Source organism: Trifolium pratense, linkage group LG4 (genome assembly GCF_020283565.1).
Source record: "Trifolium pratense cultivar HEN17-A07 linkage group LG4, ARS_RC_1.1, whole genome shotgun sequence".
Lineage (NCBI taxonomy): Eukaryota > Viridiplantae > Streptophyta > Magnoliopsida > Fabales > Fabaceae > Trifolium > Trifolium pratense.
In genome coordinates this window covers 37,545,396-37,569,443 of record NC_060062.1, presented here as the reverse complement: position 1 = coordinate 37,569,443, position 24,048 = coordinate 37,545,396, and the positions used below count along the sequence as shown (strand labels likewise).

General features: G+C 32.9%; 2 protein-coding genes across 2 annotated transcripts; one reads left to right on the top strand and one right to left on the bottom strand.

Moving 5' to 3' along the window:
* Positions 1-1,485: 1,485 nt before the first annotated feature.
* Positions 1,486-12,616, bottom strand: LOC123920481 (protein AAR2 homolog). The gene is made up of 16 exons (XM_045972743.1): positions 12,591-12,616; positions 12,194-12,291; positions 12,049-12,120; positions 9,302-10,075; positions 8,339-8,423; positions 7,499-7,633; positions 7,252-7,407; positions 7,076-7,158; positions 6,042-6,099; positions 4,634-4,693; positions 3,777-3,906; positions 3,068-3,261; positions 2,916-2,989; positions 2,197-2,229; positions 1,747-1,803; positions 1,486-1,581 (listed from the first exon to the last, which is right to left on the bottom strand). Exons 6-15 carry the CDS (start codon positions 7,499-7,501, stop codon positions 1,782-1,784), a joined length of 813 nt encoding a protein of 270 aa, XP_045828699.1. The 5' UTR covers positions 7,502-7,633; positions 8,339-8,423; positions 9,302-10,075; positions 12,049-12,120; positions 12,194-12,291; positions 12,591-12,616; the 3' UTR covers positions 1,486-1,581; positions 1,747-1,781.
* A 5,129-nt stretch (positions 12,617-17,745) lies between these two features.
* Positions 17,746-22,097, top strand: LOC123920482 (UMP-CMP kinase-like). Its single transcript, XM_045972744.1, has 9 exons — positions 17,746-17,892; positions 17,981-18,046; positions 18,520-18,574; positions 19,541-19,658; positions 19,738-19,894; positions 20,181-20,261; positions 20,342-20,449; positions 21,221-21,286; positions 21,678-22,097. The coding sequence occupies exons 1-9, from the start codon at positions 17,836-17,838 to the stop codon at positions 21,690-21,692; spliced, it is 723 nt and encodes a 240-aa protein (XP_045828700.1). The 5' UTR covers positions 17,746-17,835; the 3' UTR covers positions 21,693-22,097.
* Positions 22,098-24,048: the final 1,951 nt, after the last annotated feature.

The following is a 24,048-nucleotide window of genomic DNA, read 5'->3' as shown; positions in this document are numbered from 1 at the left end:
TCGATACAAGCGAAACTGCTAAACCTGAAAGGATTTGCAGCGTAACAAGAAGCTTTAAATTCTTTTTTATTTCAACATTAATAGCCAACTAAAAGGCTCAAATATCGAATTTTGCATTCGAAGACATCAAGTGACATTTACTCAATTTCACATCTAAGGCAACTAAAAGCAAACTGCCATCATGCCAATTCATCATTATTAAAAAAAGCATCATAGAGTCACTGTATCAAGGGTCATCTCGACATGCATATCAATTTATGAATAAAAAATCATGATAAAATTGCATTTAGGCCAATAATTTAGGGTCATCAAGGAACATCGAAAGAGGATAGTAACATGGAAAAATCGTAAATCGCAACCAAAATCGAAGGATTCTACTCAATTAATTTTGTTGACTCGAAAGGGGAAATCAAGATCCCATAATTGAAAATCGCAACCAAAATCAATGGATTCAACTCATAATCATGGTTGTTAAGCGCGGGAGTTAAATTGGGAGTATATGTATAAATAAAAGTTTAAAATCATAAAACAAACATAAAACAATCAAGTCTCAAACCTAAAATATAAAAGTACTCAAAGTTTAAAATCCATGGATTTTGCTCAAAACAATCGCGGATTTTGCTGCGATTTTGCGATTTTGTGCAATTTTATTGGGATTTTGCTCTGATTTTGGATTCTACTTAGAATCCAGATCCTTGAGGGTGAGCAAAGTCGCAAAATCCATGGATTTTACGACTTTGATCTTGATTTTGACAACGAGGACACATATATTCAATTTAGGGACATCGAGGGACATATATTTAATTTGAAGACATTCATGGACATCTTTACTATTTCGCTTCTATGGCAGGCACCATAAGTCATCTCCACTTCCATTTGAAGTTATGAATAAACATTCACATTGAAATTCCATGCAGGCCATCAATTTAGGGACATTGAAGAACAAATACTCAATTTAGGGACATTGAAGAACAAATATTTAATTTCGGGACATCGATGGACATATATTCATTTTAGAGACATCAATGGACATATATACTATTTCACATCTACGGCACCACGGGTCCTCTCCACTTACATTTGAAGTTATGAATAAGCATTGACATATGAAATTCCATTCAAGCCATCAATTTAGGGACATCGAGAGACATATACTCAATTTAGGGACATTGAAGGACATATACTCAATTTTGGGACATCGAGAGACATATACTCAATTATGTTAAAATATTAACTAAATATCAAAATATAGATTTAGCCCTATAAAACCCTCGAAAAACCAACTCACAAACAAAACCTTACAGTTCGAAAACAAATATTAAAAAATAATAAAAGTAAAATTTGTTAAATGCATGCTTTGATTTTCATAAGGGTACAAAGCGAAAAATTTGATTTATTGTATCTAGGTTTTCTATAACAACCAAAGTTTCGAGACAAAAATGAAAAGCTTAAAAGAATAAAGATTAGAGACTAGTACACACTGACCTCATCATTCTCATCAAAATACAAACCATCGACAACACTGCTCTGCTGAAACTCCCACCCTAGACTATTCTCTAATAGCTCCTTAAATTTCCTTGTCTGCAAAGAGAGGAAGATTACAATTCAACATTTCCTCTTGACAAATAGTTCGTACGTTGCAGCTAGAAGAAAACATTGCATGTCTGCGACAAATTTGAAAGCATAGAAAACAAAGAGAAGCATAGGCGATGGCAAAATATGAAGACATAGGTTCAAAGGTCATACCCATTTTAAAATATCTCCATCAACAACTGATCCATCTAGCACCAATGAAAAGAAGTCCTGCAATTCCAAAACAACTTGAAATATCCATAATGAAAATCAGATACAAATTATAAAAAAAAAAGAAAAGAAAATAAGATACAAATTCTAATAAGTATTACTTGAAAAACACCACACTTCGAGCAACTGGTTTGAAGTGCTCAAAATATGAACGGTTCTTTTCATGATCTTAAAATCCATAACTGATCAAATTATGTTTGAAAGAAAATTTATGAATGACTTGGCATTCGCCATAAGAATGTAGCATATTCTTTTAAATCAGATTTAGCTACCTTTTGTTCCCATACTACATTCACAATTATTACAATGAAGAATGAATTAACGGCAAAACATGTAATAATTCCATTGTTTGCACATAAAAGAAAATAAAAGTAAAACATTGTTAAAGTTTACCTTGGTGAATAGCCGAGTTCGCGTGTGGAAAGGCTGCAAAAGATTACATAAACTCATTAACATATAATAACAATATTTATTAATGAAGTAATACAACTTCAAGCTGATTAGAACCTAAGTTATTAAATATCATGCATCTTACCATAATCATTAAGTGCCTTGTGTCCATATAAATCATAACCTAGGAGCTACCGCCATAAAATGTCCTAAGTAGTGAAAATTGTTCATATAAAAAATATATTGCAGAACACTACATAAAAAGGAAGAAAATTACGCCTCTTATCATTACAAATCTACTGACCGTCTTTAAACACCAGCAGAAGAACAAAAGCCAGATGCATAGACAAAATTAGCATCTAACAAAACACAAGTAACCATTGAACTGTAAGCAAATGCCACGGAACCACTTTACTTAATGCTTAATTGGTAATCAATACCCCATTACCCCCATGAACTGGTTCAACATTCATAAAAAACTGAATACTAATGGCTCACTTCTGAGTAAATTGAATAGCTAACCCATGGAAATTATGATAGTAATCATGTTACAGTTGTGTATGATGTGTGCATCGTATAAACGTCTCCAAAGAAGTTGATAAGCAAGTGATGTTATCACATCAAAATGAACCATTTTCAGCATACAAAAAGAAACTTTTTTTACATCTAATAATCTATGCATACATTATTCAAACCCAATACGACCGAAAAAATAAACTTACTGCTTCGGTGCAGCCAAACAGAAGGCTAAGCAAGGATTTCCCCACTGGAGAAATGCTTCTAACGACTGACCCATCTGCAGCATTGCAAAATGTCATAGTGGATTCAACAAGACTAACAAATTTATAAAGAAACGGTGTTTTCTCGACCATACCAAAAGGCAATGATTGCGTTTTACACCATGTGGAACCGATGTATAATAACATCCTTTTCTCTGGTTTGTGCCAATAGACGTTGCAGAATTACCAACCTTTAGCTGCTTGTCTAGTGCTTCCTCCATTGATGTTTTAGGAGTGTTTCTAAACATATCATTTTTGCAATCAACACTGATTTCTCCTCCGATGGGCTCTGCTCACAAATTAATAATAATACAAAGGACACCTCACTCAAGCAAATAGCATACCAAGCCGTTTGATGATGCCCTTTGTAACGAAATTAGATTACCGCTTCCAATCTTCAAAGTTGCTATGATTTCCCCACTGGAGAAATGCTTCTAACGACTGACCCATCTGCAGCATTATAAAATGTCATAGTGGATTCAACAAGACTAACAAATTTATAAAGAAACGGTGTTTTCTCGACCATACCAAAAGGCAATGATTGCGTTTTACAACATGTGGAACCGAGGTATAATAACATCCTTTTCTCTGGTTTGTGCCAATAGACGTTGCAGAATTACCAACCTTTAGCTGCTTGTCTAGTGCTTCCTCCATTGATGTTTTAGGAGTGTTTCTAAAACATATCATTTTTGCAATCAACACTGATTTCTCCTCCGATGATGGGCTCTGCTCACAAATTAATAATAATACAATATCAACAACCAATCCAATACAAAGGACACCACAGTCAAGCAAATAGCATACCAAGCCGTTCGATGATGCCCTTTAAAACGAAATTAGATAATCGCTTCCAATCTTCACAGTTGCTATGATTGTAAGGCCCGAGACGTTGGTCAAACTCCATATTTTTAACAGCCTGACTATATCTTCCTTCCTAAATGAAAAGCTAAGAAAATAAATATATACCATAATTGAAGAATAAAGGGCATAAAACTCGACCTATAGACTATAAAATATAATCATTTAAGCCAACATTTCTTATTTAGCTCTAGATGAAGCTTGAATTTTCTACCGAATGAAGCACATATGGAACTAAAATACTAAATGCAACATCGAAAGCCAAAAGAAGAGAGTAATATAGAAATATTATGTTAGAAATAAATAACTCAAAGTAAAAAAGTGAATGGTGAAAAAGAAAGAAGTTGCATGTAAAATCATGTATGGAATATACAAATAAGAATATCAAACACTATTTTGTTCAACAGTATCAAACACTATAACGAAAAGGAACAGAATCAATAAAGTTTAGATAAAGGGCGATCGGAAAAAGTGATTGGTTGAACTGATAAGGCAGATCAGGACATTGTTAACCTCCCTTATAGTTTGTCTTATTTAATTGGTGTTCAATAAACTAAAAGCAGAAAATTTGATTGCTCATTAAGTGGTTGCAAGATATTTGAACATGAACACAAATGAGCAGTGATTCGATGGAATATTAAGGGCTTCCCCACATTTTATGAAGCAGAAATCAATTTGAAGCAATTTTTTCACAAATACTAACGAGACTAACATAATGTAAATTATATCAATTATGAGTCATGATGGTTTCACATCTTAGACATGTATCATAAATGTTTTAGAAAATTTAAATAAATGAATACCTCTTCCTCAGATACTTTGACTAGCCTTTCCTCTTGTTGGTCCCATTTACGAACAATTACCTGCATGGCAAAGAGACCAAAAAAAATACTTTTAAGTATACAAATTTTATTATTATTTTAAATGCAATTACATTCTTAAAAAAATGTCCAGAAGACCAGAACACAAACACGTTCAAACAAATGAGCATTGGTTAGCATTGATCGAGAAAGTTCAGATATCATTTTAGCCATCATTAAGAAGGTTACAAATAGCATCGCTATAATGGCATCGAGCAACTTGCTGCAGCAGAGATTCCATCATATTAACTTTGATTTCAAATAAATGGCCTTGTAGTACATTGTCGTGATTATTGGTGCATCATGTAAGAGTGATGACCAATAGAAAGAAATTCATTTTGCAAATGTCACTCATTTACTTCAGAATGATGCTTAAAAGTAAAAAAAACAGTGTAATCGAACTGGTTCTTCACAAACCACAAGTGAGACTTGTTGGAATTATCGCTGGAAATCTATTTCTATCTTGATATTGTTTAAGATGTTCAACTAAGTGATGTGGATGAAGCTTATGATGGCTTAACTTCTTTTGAATTTGCTTCATTCACCTCCCAATTTTTTTCTTGAGATTTCTAATATGCTTTGTCACATTTAGCAAATGTGATGCATCTAACTTCATCTACTAAGATGCTCATTAAAAGTTAAGATGAAGGAAGAGATAAATTGGTTGCAAATGTCAAGTATTTTCGCAGGTCAGTCAACTTATCCATACAAGATTATAATGCTCGTTTTATTGCAAGATGAAAAAGGATCTACCACAGACAAGATGACATTGTAATAGAGCGGTACTACAAAGTTAATATTTTGAATGTTGTGATAAACTCTCAATTATTAGGAGCAGAATGACAAATTCAATGGTAACACAATGGAATTACTCGGTTGTAATTCAACAAATGAAGCGTTAACGAATCCAAGATCCTTTTCTGATTTTTGTGAGTATCTATGTACGCACACACTCTCAAATGCAAAAAGGAAAACCAGTGGAGGAGAGCAGTTTTGTCGGAGCCTAGGGGGCTTAGTCGAAGATTCCAGGACAACTTCTAAGCTTCTAGCTCTATTAACAGGAACTGAATTTGCCATCATTTTTATCTATTAATTAATGAAAATTAGTTCTAGATTGATACTCAAAACTAAATACTGTATTTTCTTAAATCTTTCACTTTTTGTGCATATCACAAACATTTTTGTGAAGCTAAACAGAAACGAAGTCACCTGAATTGATTTACCAGAGAACATATCAAATCAAGACACAATCGCGTGAAATATAAATATGAATAGAAATTGCCATAAACACATGCTAACATAAACCATAAAAAGTAAAAGTTAGGGAGATAGGGGTTACTAATTTTCAGACCTTTGAAGGGCCAACATCAATGAAGAATCCAACAATCGGTGAAAATTCCTTTCCATCCCTGCAGGAAGTAAAAAAGAAAATGAAAACAAATACTATTGAATATTTGGTTCTAGAAACTGATATTTTTTTAAAAAAAAATAAACACCATTGATCCAAAGTTATTTCACAAAAACGTACCACATCATACAAGATTAACACTCTTTGAAAATAAATGCCAAAATAACTAGGAAATACTCCTCCATCGCTATACAAAAAAAAAAAACACTTTTTCAAAGGACTCCGCATAAATCAACAGGATTTTGGTACAAACTGAGTGGCGCTAAAAACGCTCGTGCATACTGCACAATTCTCTAACACACTTTCAAACACACAATCTGTTGTTCAGTGAGATTTACGTTGATCCCACCATTTTAGGAACGAATCTTGGCAAAAAGAAAATGAAAGCCACATGATTTAGAGGGTCACATTTTAGTTTCTTTAAGGGCCTTTTTAAATTGACTTATTTGAGCTTATCTACTGACATACACACTTGTGAGACCGTTTGAGGGAGCTTGTGAGCTTACTTTCATAAGCTCTCCAAGATAGCTTAGAAAACAGCTTACAACTTATATGAAACAATTTGACTTTATTTTACCTTCTGCTATAGAAATAGCTCATACATAAGCACTTATATCATAAACACAGGGCCTGTTTGGATTAGCTTATTTTTGAGCTTATACGAAACAACTTATGCAAATAAATAAGTTTTTATGTATTATTATAAGGTTGTCAAGGTAGTTTATGAAAAAACAGTTTATGTAGATACACTTTTCGTACTCATTAACGGATTAACATAAAAACTTACTTATTCACATAACCTATTTTTCATAAGCTAAAAAATAAGTCAATCAAAATGGACCCTTAATTAAACTGTTTATCCAAACAGGGCCTAAAATACTAGAGAATAATAGGGAGCATATTGCTAACATTTTCTCATTCAGAAATAAAGGAATAACAGAAAATGAATTATACAGGATTAAGCAGAATAATCAAACCGGGTTGATGAACTATAGTAGACAAAATGAGTACCCGGAGGAATCATCTTAATACCCTTAAAAGCAGGTCCAACAGAGAACATCTATAAAGGTTGACAATTTTATTCAACATCAACAAGTTGGTTCACAATTTTGGAGAGCGCGGTAGACTGATGGATACCCCCATTTGAAATTACCTCATATGCTGATTTCACTGAATAAGCGCCTCCCAGATCAGCTAACCATTGCAATCTGTGATGGATACCCCCATTTGAAATTACCTCATATGCTGATTTCACTGAATAAGCGCCTCCCAGATCAGCTAACCATTGCAATCTGTCAATATCCCCAACCTCCAAAAGTACATTAGCCAGCAACACATTGATTACGTCATACATGGTCAATTCAGTAACAAAAAAAAAATTTATTTATAACTGTGCATACCATGTGAATAAAAAAGACATACACCTACTGAATTAATTCGCTCGGCCACTTCTGCATGAAAAGCCATTGCCCCTCCTTCCATTCACCAAAATCTTCCACCATTGCATTTGAAACAGCAATAATTCCATATTGAACCTTTTGCAATAAATTAGTCATTTGTTGAATTGTAGTTAAACAAAAAAAAAAAGCCTCAAACAAATTAGGCGTGAATTTAGGTTTTTTCTTAAAATATACGGCTAACATTAGGATAATGCATTAGCCTATTTTCCATCACACTCATCAACATAAACGGTGTATTGTTGATATTTAGCCTCTATTTACTATCTCAAGTCTCTCTCAATTTCTATCCTTCTGCAAGCTAAGAGTCTTCTCTTGCTAAGTCAGATTCCATATCACCCGCCCACTAGAACTTTCCCTTCTTCTCGAGTCTTTTTCTCTTTTATACCTTCACACTTTACATCAATTTACACTATGCAAACCAGTCTAAATAGGGGTTAGTAATCCATGTCTCAATCAAACAATTATGTTTAAAACCTCGAAACCCACATAGGTTAGGCAAGCTCTGAATAGAAAGATGTTATGCACATTCAGAAGACGAGTAGAACCATCTAATAGTTTTTGTCGACTAAATAACAACACATCCGGTGGTATTGACAATAGATGAGCAATTTTCCTGCTATTTTTTATATGTTACAACCTCCATCAAGCAAACAGCAACTGATTTCTACATTTGAACAACAAATACGACTCAATACGTAATAAACATAATAACATCTTTCTCAAATTCTTTGAAGAGATGGTACATTAACATTTATCACTTCATTGTAATATAAGATGTACCTTGTGCAGAAAGGGCTCCTGATATTATGCCTTTTGAACAACATAATCTGGTGCTTTCTTCTCTAAATTAGAGTATGCAGAAACCCTACGTACACAAAAAGCATAAAATTGCATGAAAGCCACCAATTCAGGGTATGAAGACTCAAATATCAGAATTTTGCATTCAAAGTCATCAAAGACATATATTAAATTTTTACATCTAAGATTACCAAGGCGCACATTAGTACACTACCATCATCTAATTTATGAAAACTACCTGGTATAATTGCATCAAGGGTCATTTCGACATGCATTTCAAATTATGAATAAACATTAATATAGAAATTGCATTTAGGCGAACAATTGGTTATCAAGGCTCAAATATAGAATTTTGCATTCGAAGTCATCAAGGGACAATGTAACCCAAGCAAACCACCATCATGTTAATTTATCATTATTAAAAAAGCATCAAAGTCAATGTATCAAGGGTATCTCAACGCATTTCAAGTTATGAATAAGAATTCACAATTAAAATGCATTTAGGCCAACAATTCAGGGTCACCGAGGCTTGAATATCGAATTTCGCATTAAGCCATCAAGGCACATATATTCAATTTTGCATCTTTGGTCACCAAAGGCATACTACCATCATCTATATTTATCATTATGCAAAAAGCATCATACAATCATTATATCAAAGGGTTGTCTCGACATGCATATCAAGTTATGAATAAAAATTCAGAATGAAATTGCATTTAGGCCAACAATTCAGGGTCATCAAGGGAGATATATTCAATTTTCACATCTATGGTCACCAAGGCACAAAACCATCATCCCAATTTACCATTACGAAAAAAACATTGTGTAGTCATTGCATCAAGGGTCATCTCAACTTGCATTTCAAGTTATGAATAAACATTCATCATTCAAGTCTCTATCACATTCAGACAAACAATTTAGGGACATCTAGGGACATATACTCACCAAGAGCTTCACCAACATCCACTCCACAATAAAGGGCAATTCAGTCTGTCTCTGAAAGGACAAATTGACCAAGTTAATCACAGATTCATATTCCAATGCCAACTCTATTTAAATTCGACGAAAATTATGCATCAATATTACATTTGAATCATCCCAGAGTTGGTCTTTTCCAATCAGCAGCAGAATCTGTCCACGCCGCACTAGGCTCAGCCACAGTAGCATTCTGCAAAGCAAAAGCCCGTATCAGACCTGAAGGCAATCCAGACTGTCTTTGAAAGCACAAATTGACCAAATTCATCACGGATTCATATTCCAATGCCAACTCTATTTAAATTCGACGAAAATGATGCATCAATATTATATTTGAATCATCCCAGAGGTTGTCTAATCCTATTAACAACAGCAGAATTTGTCCACGACGCACCAAGCTCAGCCACGGTAGCATTCTGCAAAGCACCAGCCCGTATCCGACCTGAAGCAGTCGCAGGTTCTGCCCGCATCAGACCTGTAATAGAACACACTCTCTGCGCTAAATTCTAACCTCCAAGTAATTGCGAGCATAGTTTTCCACCGTTAAGCTTGAATCTAGCACTTGTTTCCATACATGGTTCCCATAAACTTCATAATAGACAATTAAACAGGGCAGAATTATGAACATCTAATAGTCCTAACAGTTCAAAGATTATGTGACCTTTGCAATAGAAGAAGTGCATGCAGCTGCCGTAAGTACATCAAAACCAAAGCTCTATCTATTCCAAGTAGTCCTACTCCTACCTACACAAGGAAAGAATTTATATTGTAATCCACATTTTTGGCATAAAAATTCATCTCGTCAGGGACATCCGAACACAACATCCCAAGACTTGTCTTAGAGTTCTTAAGGAAGTTCCACTCATAGAGGTGGGTCGAGTATGAGCAAGTCGAGATCATGCATACGACCATAGCAAATACACAATTTCATAGGGCCCAAACTAGCCTTCTCAATCTTAGGCATGAAACATAAGGATTCACCGGTTTAGCACATTCTTGGATAATCAATGCATACAAAACAATACCCCAAAACAACATTTCTGTCAAACAATATATTGGAGAGTGTTACTTCACGAAAGACAACATTTGAGTCAAATCAATTAGAAAAAATTCCAAAAGATAAAGGATAAAATATTGAAAAAATAGATGTAGAAGTGATAAAAATCACAAGAAATATATCCACTTACATTTCATGTTATGACTAAGCATTCACATTGAAATCACATTCATTCAGACCATCAATTTAGGGGGACAACAAAGGACATATATTCAAGTTAAGGACATCGAGGGACATATGTTCAATTTAGGGACATCGATGGACATCTATACTATTTCGCATCTATAGCGCCAGGTGTCATTTCCACTTACATTGGAAGCAATGAATAAGCTTTCACATTGAAGTTCCATGCAGACCATCAATTTAGGGACATTGAGGGACATATACTCAATTTCGCATCAGAGGCACCAAGCCACACAAACATCCCTCTTCACAATATACCATAATAAGAAAATTGTTATTAAGTACATACTTGCATTTTGAATAAATATTCATATTTCAAATTGCATTTAGACCATCAAAATTTTCATGTATACCATCCTGATTCTATATGAATAAAGAATTCATATTGTAAGTCACATATTTGGCAAAAAAATTTCATCTCATTAAGCCATCCAAACGCAACATCTCAAGACTTGTCTCTAGAATTCTTTTAGCAACTACATAATTTCTTAGGGCCCAAATTAACCTTCTTAGGCATTAAAAATCAAGATTCGCCAATTTAGCACACTCTTGGATAATCAATGCATACAAAAAACTACCCAAAACTACATTTCTGACAAAACATATTTTATTTTGGAGAACCTGTGTTACTTCACGAAAGACAAAATTGAGTCAAATCAATTACAAAAAATTCCAAAAGATAAAGGATAAAAAATTGAAAACAATTATTTGCAGCGTATCAAGAAGCTTAAAATTCTTTTCTATTTCTACATTTGAATTTTGCATTTGAAGTCATCAAGTGAGATTTACTCAATTTCACATCTAAGGTAACCAAAAGCAAACTGCTGTCATACCAATTTATCATTATTAAAAAAAGCATCATAGAATCACGTATAAAACCATTAACTGAACTTACATTGCAAATAGTTAAGGTAAAAAATATTAAATCGTGGCAAGAAAAGTATGCGAAGGTGAAAGTTCCAATTTTCATCATTTAAATGAGTTTGACAACTCCAAAAATATACTCTAAAGTCTAAATCATACAATCAAAATATTATAGGATATTTTAAATATCATTGGAATACTCTGTGTTTGAAAGAAAATTTATGAATGACTTGGCATTCGCCATAAGAATGTAGCTTATTCTTGATGTGTGCATCTTATAAAAGTCTCCAAAGATCATTTAAATAAGTTTGACAAATCCAAAAATATACTCTAAAATCTAAATCATACAATCAAAATATTATAGGATATTTTAAATATAATTGGAATACTCTGTGTTTGAAAGAAAATTTATGAATGACTTGGCATTCGCCATAAGAATGTAGCTTATTCTTGATGTGTGCATCTTATAAAAGTCTCCAAAGAAGTTGATAGGCAAGTGATGTTATCACATCTAAATGAACCATTTTCAGCATACAAAAATTAAACTTTTTTTACATCTCATAATCTATGCATACATTATTTAAACCCAATACGACTGAAAAAATGTACTTACTGCTTCGGTGCAGCCAAACAGAAAGCTAAGCCAGGATTTCCACTGGAGAAATGCTTCTAACGACTGACCCATCTGCAGCATTGCAAAATGTCATAGTGGATTCAACAAGACTAATAAAATTATAAAGAAACGGTGTTTTCTCGACCATGCCAAAAAGGCAATGAATGCAAACTGCAGTTCTCCAAGGAGCAAGTCTTCGGAACCCCCATAATTTTTTTCCAAAAGAGTTTCTAGCAATTGTGTCTGAGATGCCAATATAAAACATGAGCAAACATGAGCACATATCAGCAAAAGGCAACAGGCTAAGGCTCTGTTTGAATAGAGTATAATTAAGCGCTTATAGCATAAGCACTAAATATAAGTGCTTTTGTATAAGCTATTTCTACAACAAAAGATAAAATAAAGTTAAATTGTTTTTGTAAGAGCTAAAGTTGTTTTCATAATCTATGATGGAGAGCTTATGAAAATAACCTGAAAACAACTTATGGACATGTCATAACTTGTTTCAATAATATAAGAAGGAAGTTCCTGTGAATGCCTACCTTGTCATGATTCAAAGAAGAAAGTTCCTGTGCACTGGAATCGAGGTATAATAACATCCTTTTCTCTGGCTTATACCAATAGACGTTGCAGAATTACCAACTTTTAGCTGCTTGTCTATTGCTTCCTCCATTGATGTATTAGGAGTGTTTCTCTAAACATATCATTTTCACAATCAACACTGATTTCTCCTCCGATGTGCTCTGCTCACAAATTAACAATAATAAAATTCAACAACCAATTTAATACAAAGGACACTTCACTCAAACAAATAGCATACCAAGCCGTTCGATGATGCTCTTTGTAACAAAATTAGATAATCGCTTCCAATCTTCACAGTTGCTATGATTGTAAGGTCCAAGATGTTGGTCAAATTCCATATTTTTAATAGCTTGACTATATCTTCCTAACGAAAAAGCAAAGAAAATAAATATATACCATAAATTGAAGAATATAGGGCATAAAATTCGACATATAGACTATAAAATATAATCATTTAAGTCAACCTTTCTTATTTAGCTCTAGATGAATCGTGAATTTTCTACCGACTGAAGCACATATGGAACTAAATGCAACTTCGAATGCCAAAAAAAGAGAGTAATATAGAAATAACTCAGAGAAGAGAAGTGAATGGAGAAAGAAAGAAGTTGCAAGTAAAATCATGTATGAAATATATAAATAAGAATATCAAACATTATAAAAAAAAGAAACAGAATCAATAAGCTTTAATTACATTGCATGAAAATACAAATATTTAGATAAAGGGAGATCGGAAAAAGTGATTGGTTGAACTGATGAGGCAGATCAGGACATTGTTAACCACCCTTATAGTTTGTCTTATTTAAGTTGGTGTTCAACAAAATAAAAGCAGAAACTTTGATTGCTCATTAAGTGGTTGCCAGATACTATTTGAACTGGAACGCAAATGAGCACTGATTCGATGGAATATTAAGGACTTCCCCACATTTTATGAAGGAGAAATCAACTTAAAGCAGATTTTTCCCAAATACTAACAAGACCTAACTTGACTAACATAATGTAAATTATATCAATCATGAGTCACGACGGTTTTACATCTTAAACATGTATCATATATGGTTTAGAAAATTTAAATAAATGAATACCTCTTCCTCAGATACTTTGACTAGCCTTTCCTCTTGCCGGTCCCATTTACGAACAATTACCTGCTTGGCAAAGAGACCAAAATACTCTTTAGTATATAAATTTATTATTATTTTAAATGCAATTGCATTCTTAAAAAAAATGTTTAGAAAACAAACATTTCATGTTATGACTACATTGAAATTATAATCATTCAGACGATCAATTTAGGGACATATATCCAAGTTAGGGACATCGAGGGTCATATGTTCAATTCAGGAACATCGAGGAATATATATTGAATTTTCGCATCTAAGGGTCTCACAGACACAAAACCATTATGAAAAAGCATTGTATAGTCACCGCGTCAAGGGCCATATCCACTTATATTTCAAGTTATGACTCAGCATTCACAATGAAATTGCATTCATCCAGACCATGAATTTAGGGACATAGTGGGACATATATTCAAGTTGGGGACAACAAGGGACGTATATTCAAGTTGGGGACAACGAGGGACATATATTAAATTTTGGGACATCGCGGGGCATATATTTAAGTTAGGGACATTGATGGAAATATATAATATTTTGCATCTTTGGCACCATAAGTCATCTCCACTTACATTTGAAGTTATGAATAAATATTCACATTGAAATTCCATTCAGGCCATCAATTTAGGGATATCGAAGAACCAATACTCAATTTAGAGACATCGAGAGACAAATATTCAATTTCGGGACATCTAGGGACATCTATTCATTTTAGACACGTCAATGGACATATATACTATTTCACATCTATGGAACCACGGGTCCTCTCCACTTGCATTTGAATTCATGAATAAGTACTGACATATGAAATTCCATTCAAGCCATTAATTTAGGGACATCAAGGGACAGATACTCAATTTAGGGACATCAAGGGACAAAGAGGGACATATAGTCGGTCAGTTTCGGGATATCGAGAGACATATACTCAATTTAGGGACATTGAGGGACAACGAGGGACATATAGTCAATATCGGGACATTGAGGGACATATACTCAATTTTGCATCAAAAGGCACCAAGGCACACAACCATCTTTCAAATCTACAGTAATAAGAAAATCGTTATCAAGCCATCAATTTAGGGACATCGAGGGACAAATACTCAATTTAGGGACATTGAGAGACTTCTAGGGACATATAGTCAATTTCGGGACATCGAGAGACATATACTCAATACAGGGACAACGAGGGACATATAGTCAATTTCGGGATATCCAGGGACGTATACTCAATTTTGCATCAAAGGCACCAAGCCGCACAACCATCTTCCAAATCTAACGTAATAAGAAAATCGTTACCAAGTCTCAACTTGCACTTCGAATAAATCGAATAAATATTCATATTTCAAATTGCATTTAAAACATCAAAACTTCGATGTATACCCTCCTGATTCCATATGAATGTTCTGTTATAGAAATAGTTTAAACATAAGCACCAATATGATAAGTGTTTATAGCATAAACTCTTAATTAAATTGTTTATCAAAACAGGGCCTAAATAAAACATAGATTTAAGGAAAAAGCAACAAAATTAGAACCTTTACAATTCGAATTTAGAGTTAAGTGAATCCACACACCTTAGCAACGTCGTCGTTTAATGGTTGATCATAAGTTACAAGGGTTTAGAATTCGTTTCCATTTCTAGATTTCTCTTTCAAACCGAATCAAGATTTTTAGGATTCATAAACATGAAACCCTAAAATGACGATACAGAATCTTCAAATAAATTTTTTAGGGTTCTGAGATATCAAGATTCACGAAGAACGAAGCAGTTAACAGAGAAGAAATTGGGTAGCGGCAATGAGACATTGTGGGTTTAGGGTTGAATGATTGAATCGAATCGATTGGATTGGATGATGAATTAGAAAGAAATTGAATTCGGAATTGGAAAGATTGAAAACGGTAACAAAGACAAAGCCATAAACCTGAATCGTAGTGTGCGTGTTGATTCGTATTCATAATGTCAAGAGGAAAACATAATATGGAATATATAAGTAATTTATTTCTGACCGTTAAAAAAAAAAGAGTAAGTTTTGTTTTGTGAGCAAAAGAAATATTTCTTGACCCGTAGTTACTTTTTTTTTTTAGATTCTTCATTTGTATTTTTATTATAATTTTTTTCTATAAAAAATATTATTTTAAATTATATGGTTTTATGTTAATAAATATAAAAATCTTAATTTTTATGAATTACGGAATAAAACTTTGTATATTATCGGCACATCACAATTAATCATGTGTAATTTTATAAGTGATGATTATGAAATGATGATTGGTAGTATATAAATACTTTTTAAATTTATTATTTATGTGATTTTTTTATGCAAATAAACTTATGATTTTTTTTCATTCATAACAATATAGTAACCATACAGATAGAACTTTCATCAAAAGTATTGCGAGGAGAATTGGGAATCAGTGCAATCAAAAAATATTGGCGGCATTGCAGTCGGCCAATGTAAACTGTCTGATCTTGATCGAAAGACTCGAATTTACCAACTGCATGCAGTCACACTACACATGATCCAAATCAACTGCGAGGAACCTGAGATAAAATTGCTCTTGCAAGAGCATAAACGCTACTATTTTAAAAAAAAAAAAAAGACTATAAAATTTGTTATAATAAAGAAACAAAGTGGGAGTTATAAGGATGATTTTGTAGGTGGATGAGTTAAGGAGGTCAATGGTTTAATTCTCACCCGGTCATCCACACTAAAAACTAACTAGTGCTCCGCTCTCGGGACACTATTTAGCATATCCTAACAATTTAATTTCATTTATAAATTGTTATATAATATTGTTAAAATATAAGTGGAATTATTGTGTTTTTTCTTGCAAACTTATTTATTTAATTTTTATGTTTCAGTGATAAATAATGGTTCCGTATATACACTTTTAATAAAAATTAGAAATTTCATTAGGCATATTAAGGGTAATTTAGTAGGTTTGATACTAATTAACTTTATTATATTATTGAGGATATGCTCTAACTTTATTAATGAGGAATATTGTTAATTAGTATCAAACTTTACTAATTAATTTATTAATGGTTATTTATAGAGGAATATTATTATTGACTCTATTTTTTTCTATTTTTTTTCTTCTCTTTAAAAGTAGTAAAGAGGTAAAAGGTTGTGTTTGACCCAACTTCTCCTTATTTTATATTTCTTTATTTTATTTCTCTAATTCTTTTAAGGATAAATAATGCCAAATACAATTTTCTACATTTTTTTTAAGCTGAAGTAGAAAAATAGAAAATAAGTAGGGTGAAACGTGACCTTAGGATTCATTTGGCCCAGCTTTTTTTAGAGCTTATGCAAATAGTTTATGCAATTTTTATATATCATTATAAGTTTGACAAGGTAGTTTATGATAAAATAGCTTATAAAATTACAATTTTCTTTAGTGTGAACTTATAAAATAGCATAAAACCTAATTTATATTGTATAAGCTGTTTGCATAAGCTCTAAAAAAAGATGGGGCAAACGGACCCTTAGTATCAATCTTTACGAGTAATTAACTTCATTAATGCTTATCAGTAAACTTGATAGTAATATTATTTATATCATTTTTTTATTTATCTTATATTATTTATATATATATTTTTTATGTATTTATCTTATATATTTTTTTTGGTACAAATCTTATATTCTTTCTATATGTTTTTTTAGTGAAATTACATTGAAAATTATAAAACTTGCAACGCGATTAAAAATAATAAGGATAAATTAGTAAATTTGGTGGTAATCGATTTTAATATATCAATAATAGATTTTTATCCACAAATATCTTTTTGTGCAGAAACTTTTTCTTTCCAATATGTTTTATAAAAAAATTCAAAAAAACAAATTTAATATGTTATATAAAAAAAAAATCTTTAATTTTTCAAATATAAGCTTAAATTATGAAAACGAGAAATAATTTAAAACAAATTTTATTTTTCTTTTCGTAAAATAAATAGGAATGGAGTAGTAATAATCTCTCACAATAAAATGTATCGACGCACGTCGCACGCTACATGTTTGACAAAATCTCTCATCGCACATAGGAACCTCACTCACCGAATCAAAACTAAAATCGATTCCAACAATCAGAAATGTGGAAACGCGCAATAGCTACTCTCAAATCATCTCTTTCTCTTCACATCACAAATGTAACTAACTAACTAACTATCAATTCTCATCCTCTTTCACTTCATCCCATTCATATTCTCAATGAATTTCTGTTGTTTCTCATTTCAGGAAGGTTCTAAATATAACGCTTTTCATTGCCATAGATTTATCTCAGGATCGCCTTTACACTTTCAGGTACTCTCTCGGTAACATTTTATAAGCAACTTTCATATTGTATAACTAATGTATCTCGACCGTATCTAGACTAATTATAGTGGAGATACATTAATTAATTAATTATGCAATGAACCTACAAAGGTGAAATTTGCTTATAAAATATCACGGAATAGAGTTGAAGACTTTTTGAGAGAGTCATAAAGTTAGTTAGGGATTAATTTGGTGGGTGGTTTACTCAATTTTTGATTGGGTTGTTCTAATTAGCCTAGCATCAGCGAAACTCACACACTAAGTGCTTAGACGTTGGGAATTGTGGGTTCATTATCCTTGCAATCTATTACTATCTCCGTCCCTAAATATAGAAGAACTCTTTCAGTAAATCATGAGAATTAAGAACGCTGATTGTGATATTAAATTTGTTGACAATTGATATGTCCGTCTTGAGTATGATACTCCAATGATCTCTTTGTTTCTTTGTCCCTTTGATGCAGGAAATGAATGGGATTTGTCCCAAACATGTCGATTCGGTTATAACTTTTGTTTTAGGTAAACAAGGATGCATTTATTGTTTAAATTGTTGATTATAAGTTGAAGTGAAATCAAATGTAGCATTTTTGTAACTAAAATAGTTAAATGGAAATAAAGATTGTAAATACAAAACATTTTTCAATCTAAATCAGTATTGTCGAATTTCCTTCATGTCGGTGCCATGGCACCGGCATAGGCTACAACGCCTATATCCACCATAGGTTGCAATGCCATGTTTATATGGGAAGTTTTTGGCAGACTGCCATAATCTGCCATCGATAGCACTGATCTAGATGGACCCTTATTTTGTGAATGCCTTATAGTGTGAGCTTCATGCTGTTACCATCCCGTGTTTCTATGTTTGCAATTAACATTATATATGGATGTAATGTTGTCATATTTAATATTAGAATTGGAAGGTACACCACAAAGGTTGATAGGGCCTTTTTCTAGTAACTTCAAAGATTGACCACAACAAAATATATAAGTTAAGCTAATTCATATTGATTGTTGATAATGTCTTTAATTGAATGTCACTATCTTTAAATTCAAGGATGGTTGACGCTGAAGCTGAGACATCTATAGGTTGTTTATGTATTAGTCAAATGGTTAATGCTAGAAACAAGCAGTAGCCATATTTTTTTTTTAATTCTGTTTTTGAACTCAAGTAAAAAAATTAAAAACTTATTTGAAATGGTTCAAACTAATCACTTGATTGATTGTTTGTCTGATCTCACGATCTAGCTGGATATTATTACACAAATGGGGATGAGTGAAGCTTAACCTATCTGGAATCTTGAAAGAGATCTGACTAAATGAATTAAGGAATACTAACTCTTGTTACATACTTGGGATATTTTTATTTTTAATGTTAGAAACAGAGGGCCACACGTTATTAGTGATTCCATCCACTATCGTTTTTGGTTGGCGCCTTAAATAAATGATAATTTTTTTTATAATCAAACATTGTTCTCATGCTCTCAGGAGGGCCGGGTAGTGGAAAAGGTACTCAATGTGCAAGAATTGTTGAAACATTCGGATTTAAGCATCTGAGTGCTGGTGATCTCTTGAGGAAGGAGGTGGTTTCTGCTACTGAATACGGGTAATTTTCTCAGATTCAAATTTTATATTTTATTCCTTGGCGCATATTTGGGATTTTAACAATAAAAACTTAAAAACAGCACAATGATTCTGGATACAATTCGAGAAGGGAAAATTGTTCCATCAGCAGTGACTGTCAAATTGATTCTAAGAGAGATGGAATCTAGCGACAATCATAAGTTTCTTATTGATGGTTTCCCTAGAAGTGAGGAGAATCGCATAGCTTTTGAACGAATTGTAAGTTTGAGTTTTTAACTTCTTATTACTTAAATTTAGGCTGTAGAAAGTAACGTTCTCCCCTCCTTCGGCCGCCTCTTTCTATTGTTAATGAATTGATATACTATAGTATTGGGTTATTTTCGTGCCAGCTTTGATTTTTCTCTGCATTATACTAACTACAAATTTGCCACATCATCTTTATTGTTTATACCTTTTCAAATGCACTTTTTTTGCGTATTAAAACAAATAATTTCATTTAAACAATTTCTCGTATTTTACCAAATAAATACTCTTCATTATGCAGACTGGATCAGAACCAGATTTTGTTCTTTTCTTTGATTGCCCTGAAGAAGAGATGGTGAAACGGGTGCTGAGCCGTAATCAGGTTCTCCTCAAATCATTGATGATGTATTTCAGTGACTGATGTGAAACTTCAGTCTGATATATGTTACTCATTTTATTCAGGGTCGAATTGATGACAATATAGATACAATCAAGAAACGTCTTAAAGTATTTGAGGCATTAAATCTTCCTGTGGTTGATCATTATGAAAGGAGAGGGAAACTTCACAGGGTAATTGCTTAGTTCCAATTTTCATTTGAATTTAGTAGAACTAGCATTATAGAGAGACTTATACGACCTTGACTTGAAAAACTGTTTTTCTTAAACTTTTGGTTACAGATATTTTAGTTACTTACCTTTAAGGTGTATGCTACCTTGCTGCTTCAATATTCTGTTTAATTTATTCCAGGTGGCAAAATTCACAAGCTAGTATTTCTGGGTTTGACTTATTTCATGATTTGACTTAGGAGTTAGCTGTACTGTATGTTTGTTGGGCTTTATGTATAGATGTGATTAGGGGCGGAAACCGGTTGGTCACAGTCAGATTCGGTCTAAAAATGGTCCACCCAAAGATAACACAAGTGTAATAAACCGTCATCCATCCTTTTTAGACAGTTAGGGCGAGTGATGGGTCTGGTGGAGTAACAGATCCAGGTACTCCTAAAAGTGCACTCCCGTTAGTATGTCGGATGGGTTTGGATACATCTGATAGATAATAATTTTATTTATTTAAAACCGTCCGAGTAAATCTGTCTTCAACTGTTTCCTCTTACCCAACGACCTGACAGTGACACCCATTTGAATCTGACAGCAAGAACAGTCTCTCTATCTTGTTTTTCTCGGGTTCCGTCGGGTGTTAAACTGTGATAATTATGCAATGGATATTTTTTTTAATAAAAAATCAGTTATAAGTTAAAAAAATCAGCTTCTGATCACAGAATTGTTCATTTCTTTATGGTAAAAGAGTTATAAATTAATTATTTGACAAGCTAATCTCTGCAGATCAATGCTGTGGGAACAGAGGATGAAATATTTGAGCAAGTTCGGCCAGTTTTTGCGGCATGTGAGGTATACTTTCAATTGTCATATAATGTTAAATACAAATGCTCAAGATACATATTGCCACGTACACAACCAATTGTCGTATAATTAGGGTGACATTACTTTACCTTCTAAAATGATTGGTTACTTTAGAGAAGCTAAATCCAATTATTAGTGAGTAACTAGTTTTGACTGCATTTGCTAGGTCCACAAATCTATACATTCATCAACAATGCCGTGTTTTATTTGCTTGATTATGTGGGGTAGAAACGGAAAATTCGAAAACACCATATTTTTTGGGTAGTTGAAAACTTATAATTCTGAACTATTATGTCCACCTTAGGTTCCACCTCTTTATGTCGATTAAAATTGTATTTTATTATTTAAAAGCTCTAATAACTTGTATCATTCTATGCAGCAAACGGCTGCGTGAAAGCTGTGTGAATGGGTTGTGTTGTGAGAGCATTGTAAATTTGGGTGAAGTTCGGATGTTGCGGGGACTCTATATTTCCTTGTTAACTACTAGTTAACTACAAGATCCAAATTCCTTGATTATTTGCTTGGGAATTTGGCGGGTCTCTAAAACTTATCCACTGAAGAATTTCAAAGTGACTGGCTGGAACAATTTCAGTTTTATAACGCTGTCGAATCTTATCCCTTGACAGGAATAATAGGAAATGAATGTAAATGTTTGATACACAAGCAAACATTGTTGAGTAATACCAACAATGTGTTGGTTCTAGTGAAAGAATCTGGATTATTTTTGAATATGTAATTCTGAATTCGATTTATATTTGCGTATAAAAAACAAATATTTGGAGGCATTTTGCCTTTGGTATCTTAAGAGACCAATCTCTGGTAAAGAAAAAATAGCATAAGAGATTAATCTTTAACCTATTATTAAGTGAGAGGATACTGTAAAAAAATGTGTGAAGTACTTAAATATGGGGTATTTATTTGTTGGATTTAAAAGTGCATTGCAATAAAATAACATCATTGACTGAAAATAAATCCCATCTCATTCAACAAACTTTGAACTTAAAGAGCATGTATAAGGCTGTATATTTACTCATTTCTTATAGTTAAGCACTTTTTTGTGATAAATATTAAGTATGATAGTTGGAGGTAAATGAGGTGGATGCTACTTGTAAGTTGTAACAGAACTAGATGTGTGGTAATTGCTCCGCACACAATTATAAGCAAAAACCACTTTTTAGGTTCATTGAAAAAGTAATGTATCCGGTCTATATTATTGGCAAGATATATTATTTTTTCAATGAATCTAAAAAGTGATTTTTGCTTATAATTGTGTCCGGAGGGAGTAATTAGAGAGACATTTAATGCTACTAGTCCAACTCTTTGGGGAGCTTTAGTATGCGCAAATGAAAGGTGTCAATTTTCACTGGTGTGGGAGCACCGAGAGATCCCACCATTAAAATTTCATTACCTTTTTTTAATTTGTTTTTTATAATATTTTTACACACTCAAGTTTTTTATACTATATTACACATTTAATACACTTGCAGTCGAAATCAACTTCTATTTCACATAACATGTTGAATTTGCATTTCATTCATGTCAACTCCATATAAGTCACTTCAAGATTCAAACACATCAAATAACTTTTAATTTAATTTATAAACTTCATATGCAATTTAATGTCTAATGTTGTAGCCTTGATGTGAAATTCACGAGGAATGTCTAATGAGAACCATTTGAGTGAATCCACAAATTTACATTAACTTTAGTATAATTAACACATCAAACAACCATCACACACAATTATAAACTCTCTAAAAAAATTACAAATCCATATTTCCTTTAACATAATAGTTTCTTAATTGAATGATTAGTAGTCATGGTTTCAAATTGTAGTGTGCAATCCTGATTTTAACCACAATATATAAAAGATTTTGAGGTCTCTGCAACAACATTGCAATTTCGACCGCTTCAACTCCATTTCCCATATTTTGCTGCACTATAAAGATTCGTAGCATAACCACAACCGCGATCCAAAACCATAATCCAGAAGGAAAGCCTGTTTACAAAAGCCAAAGCATTGCTAGTCATGTAAAGAAGATTACCAACACTTGTTTTGATCATTTTCTTTATTGAAGACCTCACTTCCATTTCATCAAATTCATCCGTACATGTTCCCTCATTAGTTATAGTTGCAGAACTCTATATAAAAGGAAAGAAAATGGTAATCATGGAACAGTTATGTATGTTGTGTGCATCTTATACGTTTTCAAAAATGTTGATAAAGAAGTGATGCTATTATATCTAAAGTAAACGAACCATTTTCAGCATACAAAAAGAAGAAAAAAATTAAAAATAAAAAGTCGAATAATCTATCCACGCAGATGTGCCTGAAAAAATATACTTACTGCTTCAGTGCAGCCAAACAGAAGGCTATCCAAAGATTTCCACTGCAGAAACGCTTCTAGCGACTGACCCATCTGCAGCATTGCAAAATGTCATAGTGGATTCAACAAGACTAACAAATTTATATAGAAACCATGTTTTCTTGAGTCTTGACCATACCAAAAAGGCAATGAATGCAAACTGCACTTCTCCAAGGAGCAATTCTTCGGAACCTCCATAATCTTTTGCCAGAAGAGTTTTCATAAAAGCTATAAGTTGTTTTTATAAGCTATCCTAGAAATCTTATGAAAATAAGCTGAAAACAAGTTACGGACATGTCATAACTTGTTTCCATGGGCTCCCCAGAAGTTTGACAGGTGGTTATGCCAGTAGATATGCTCCAATAAGCCAATCCAAACAGACCT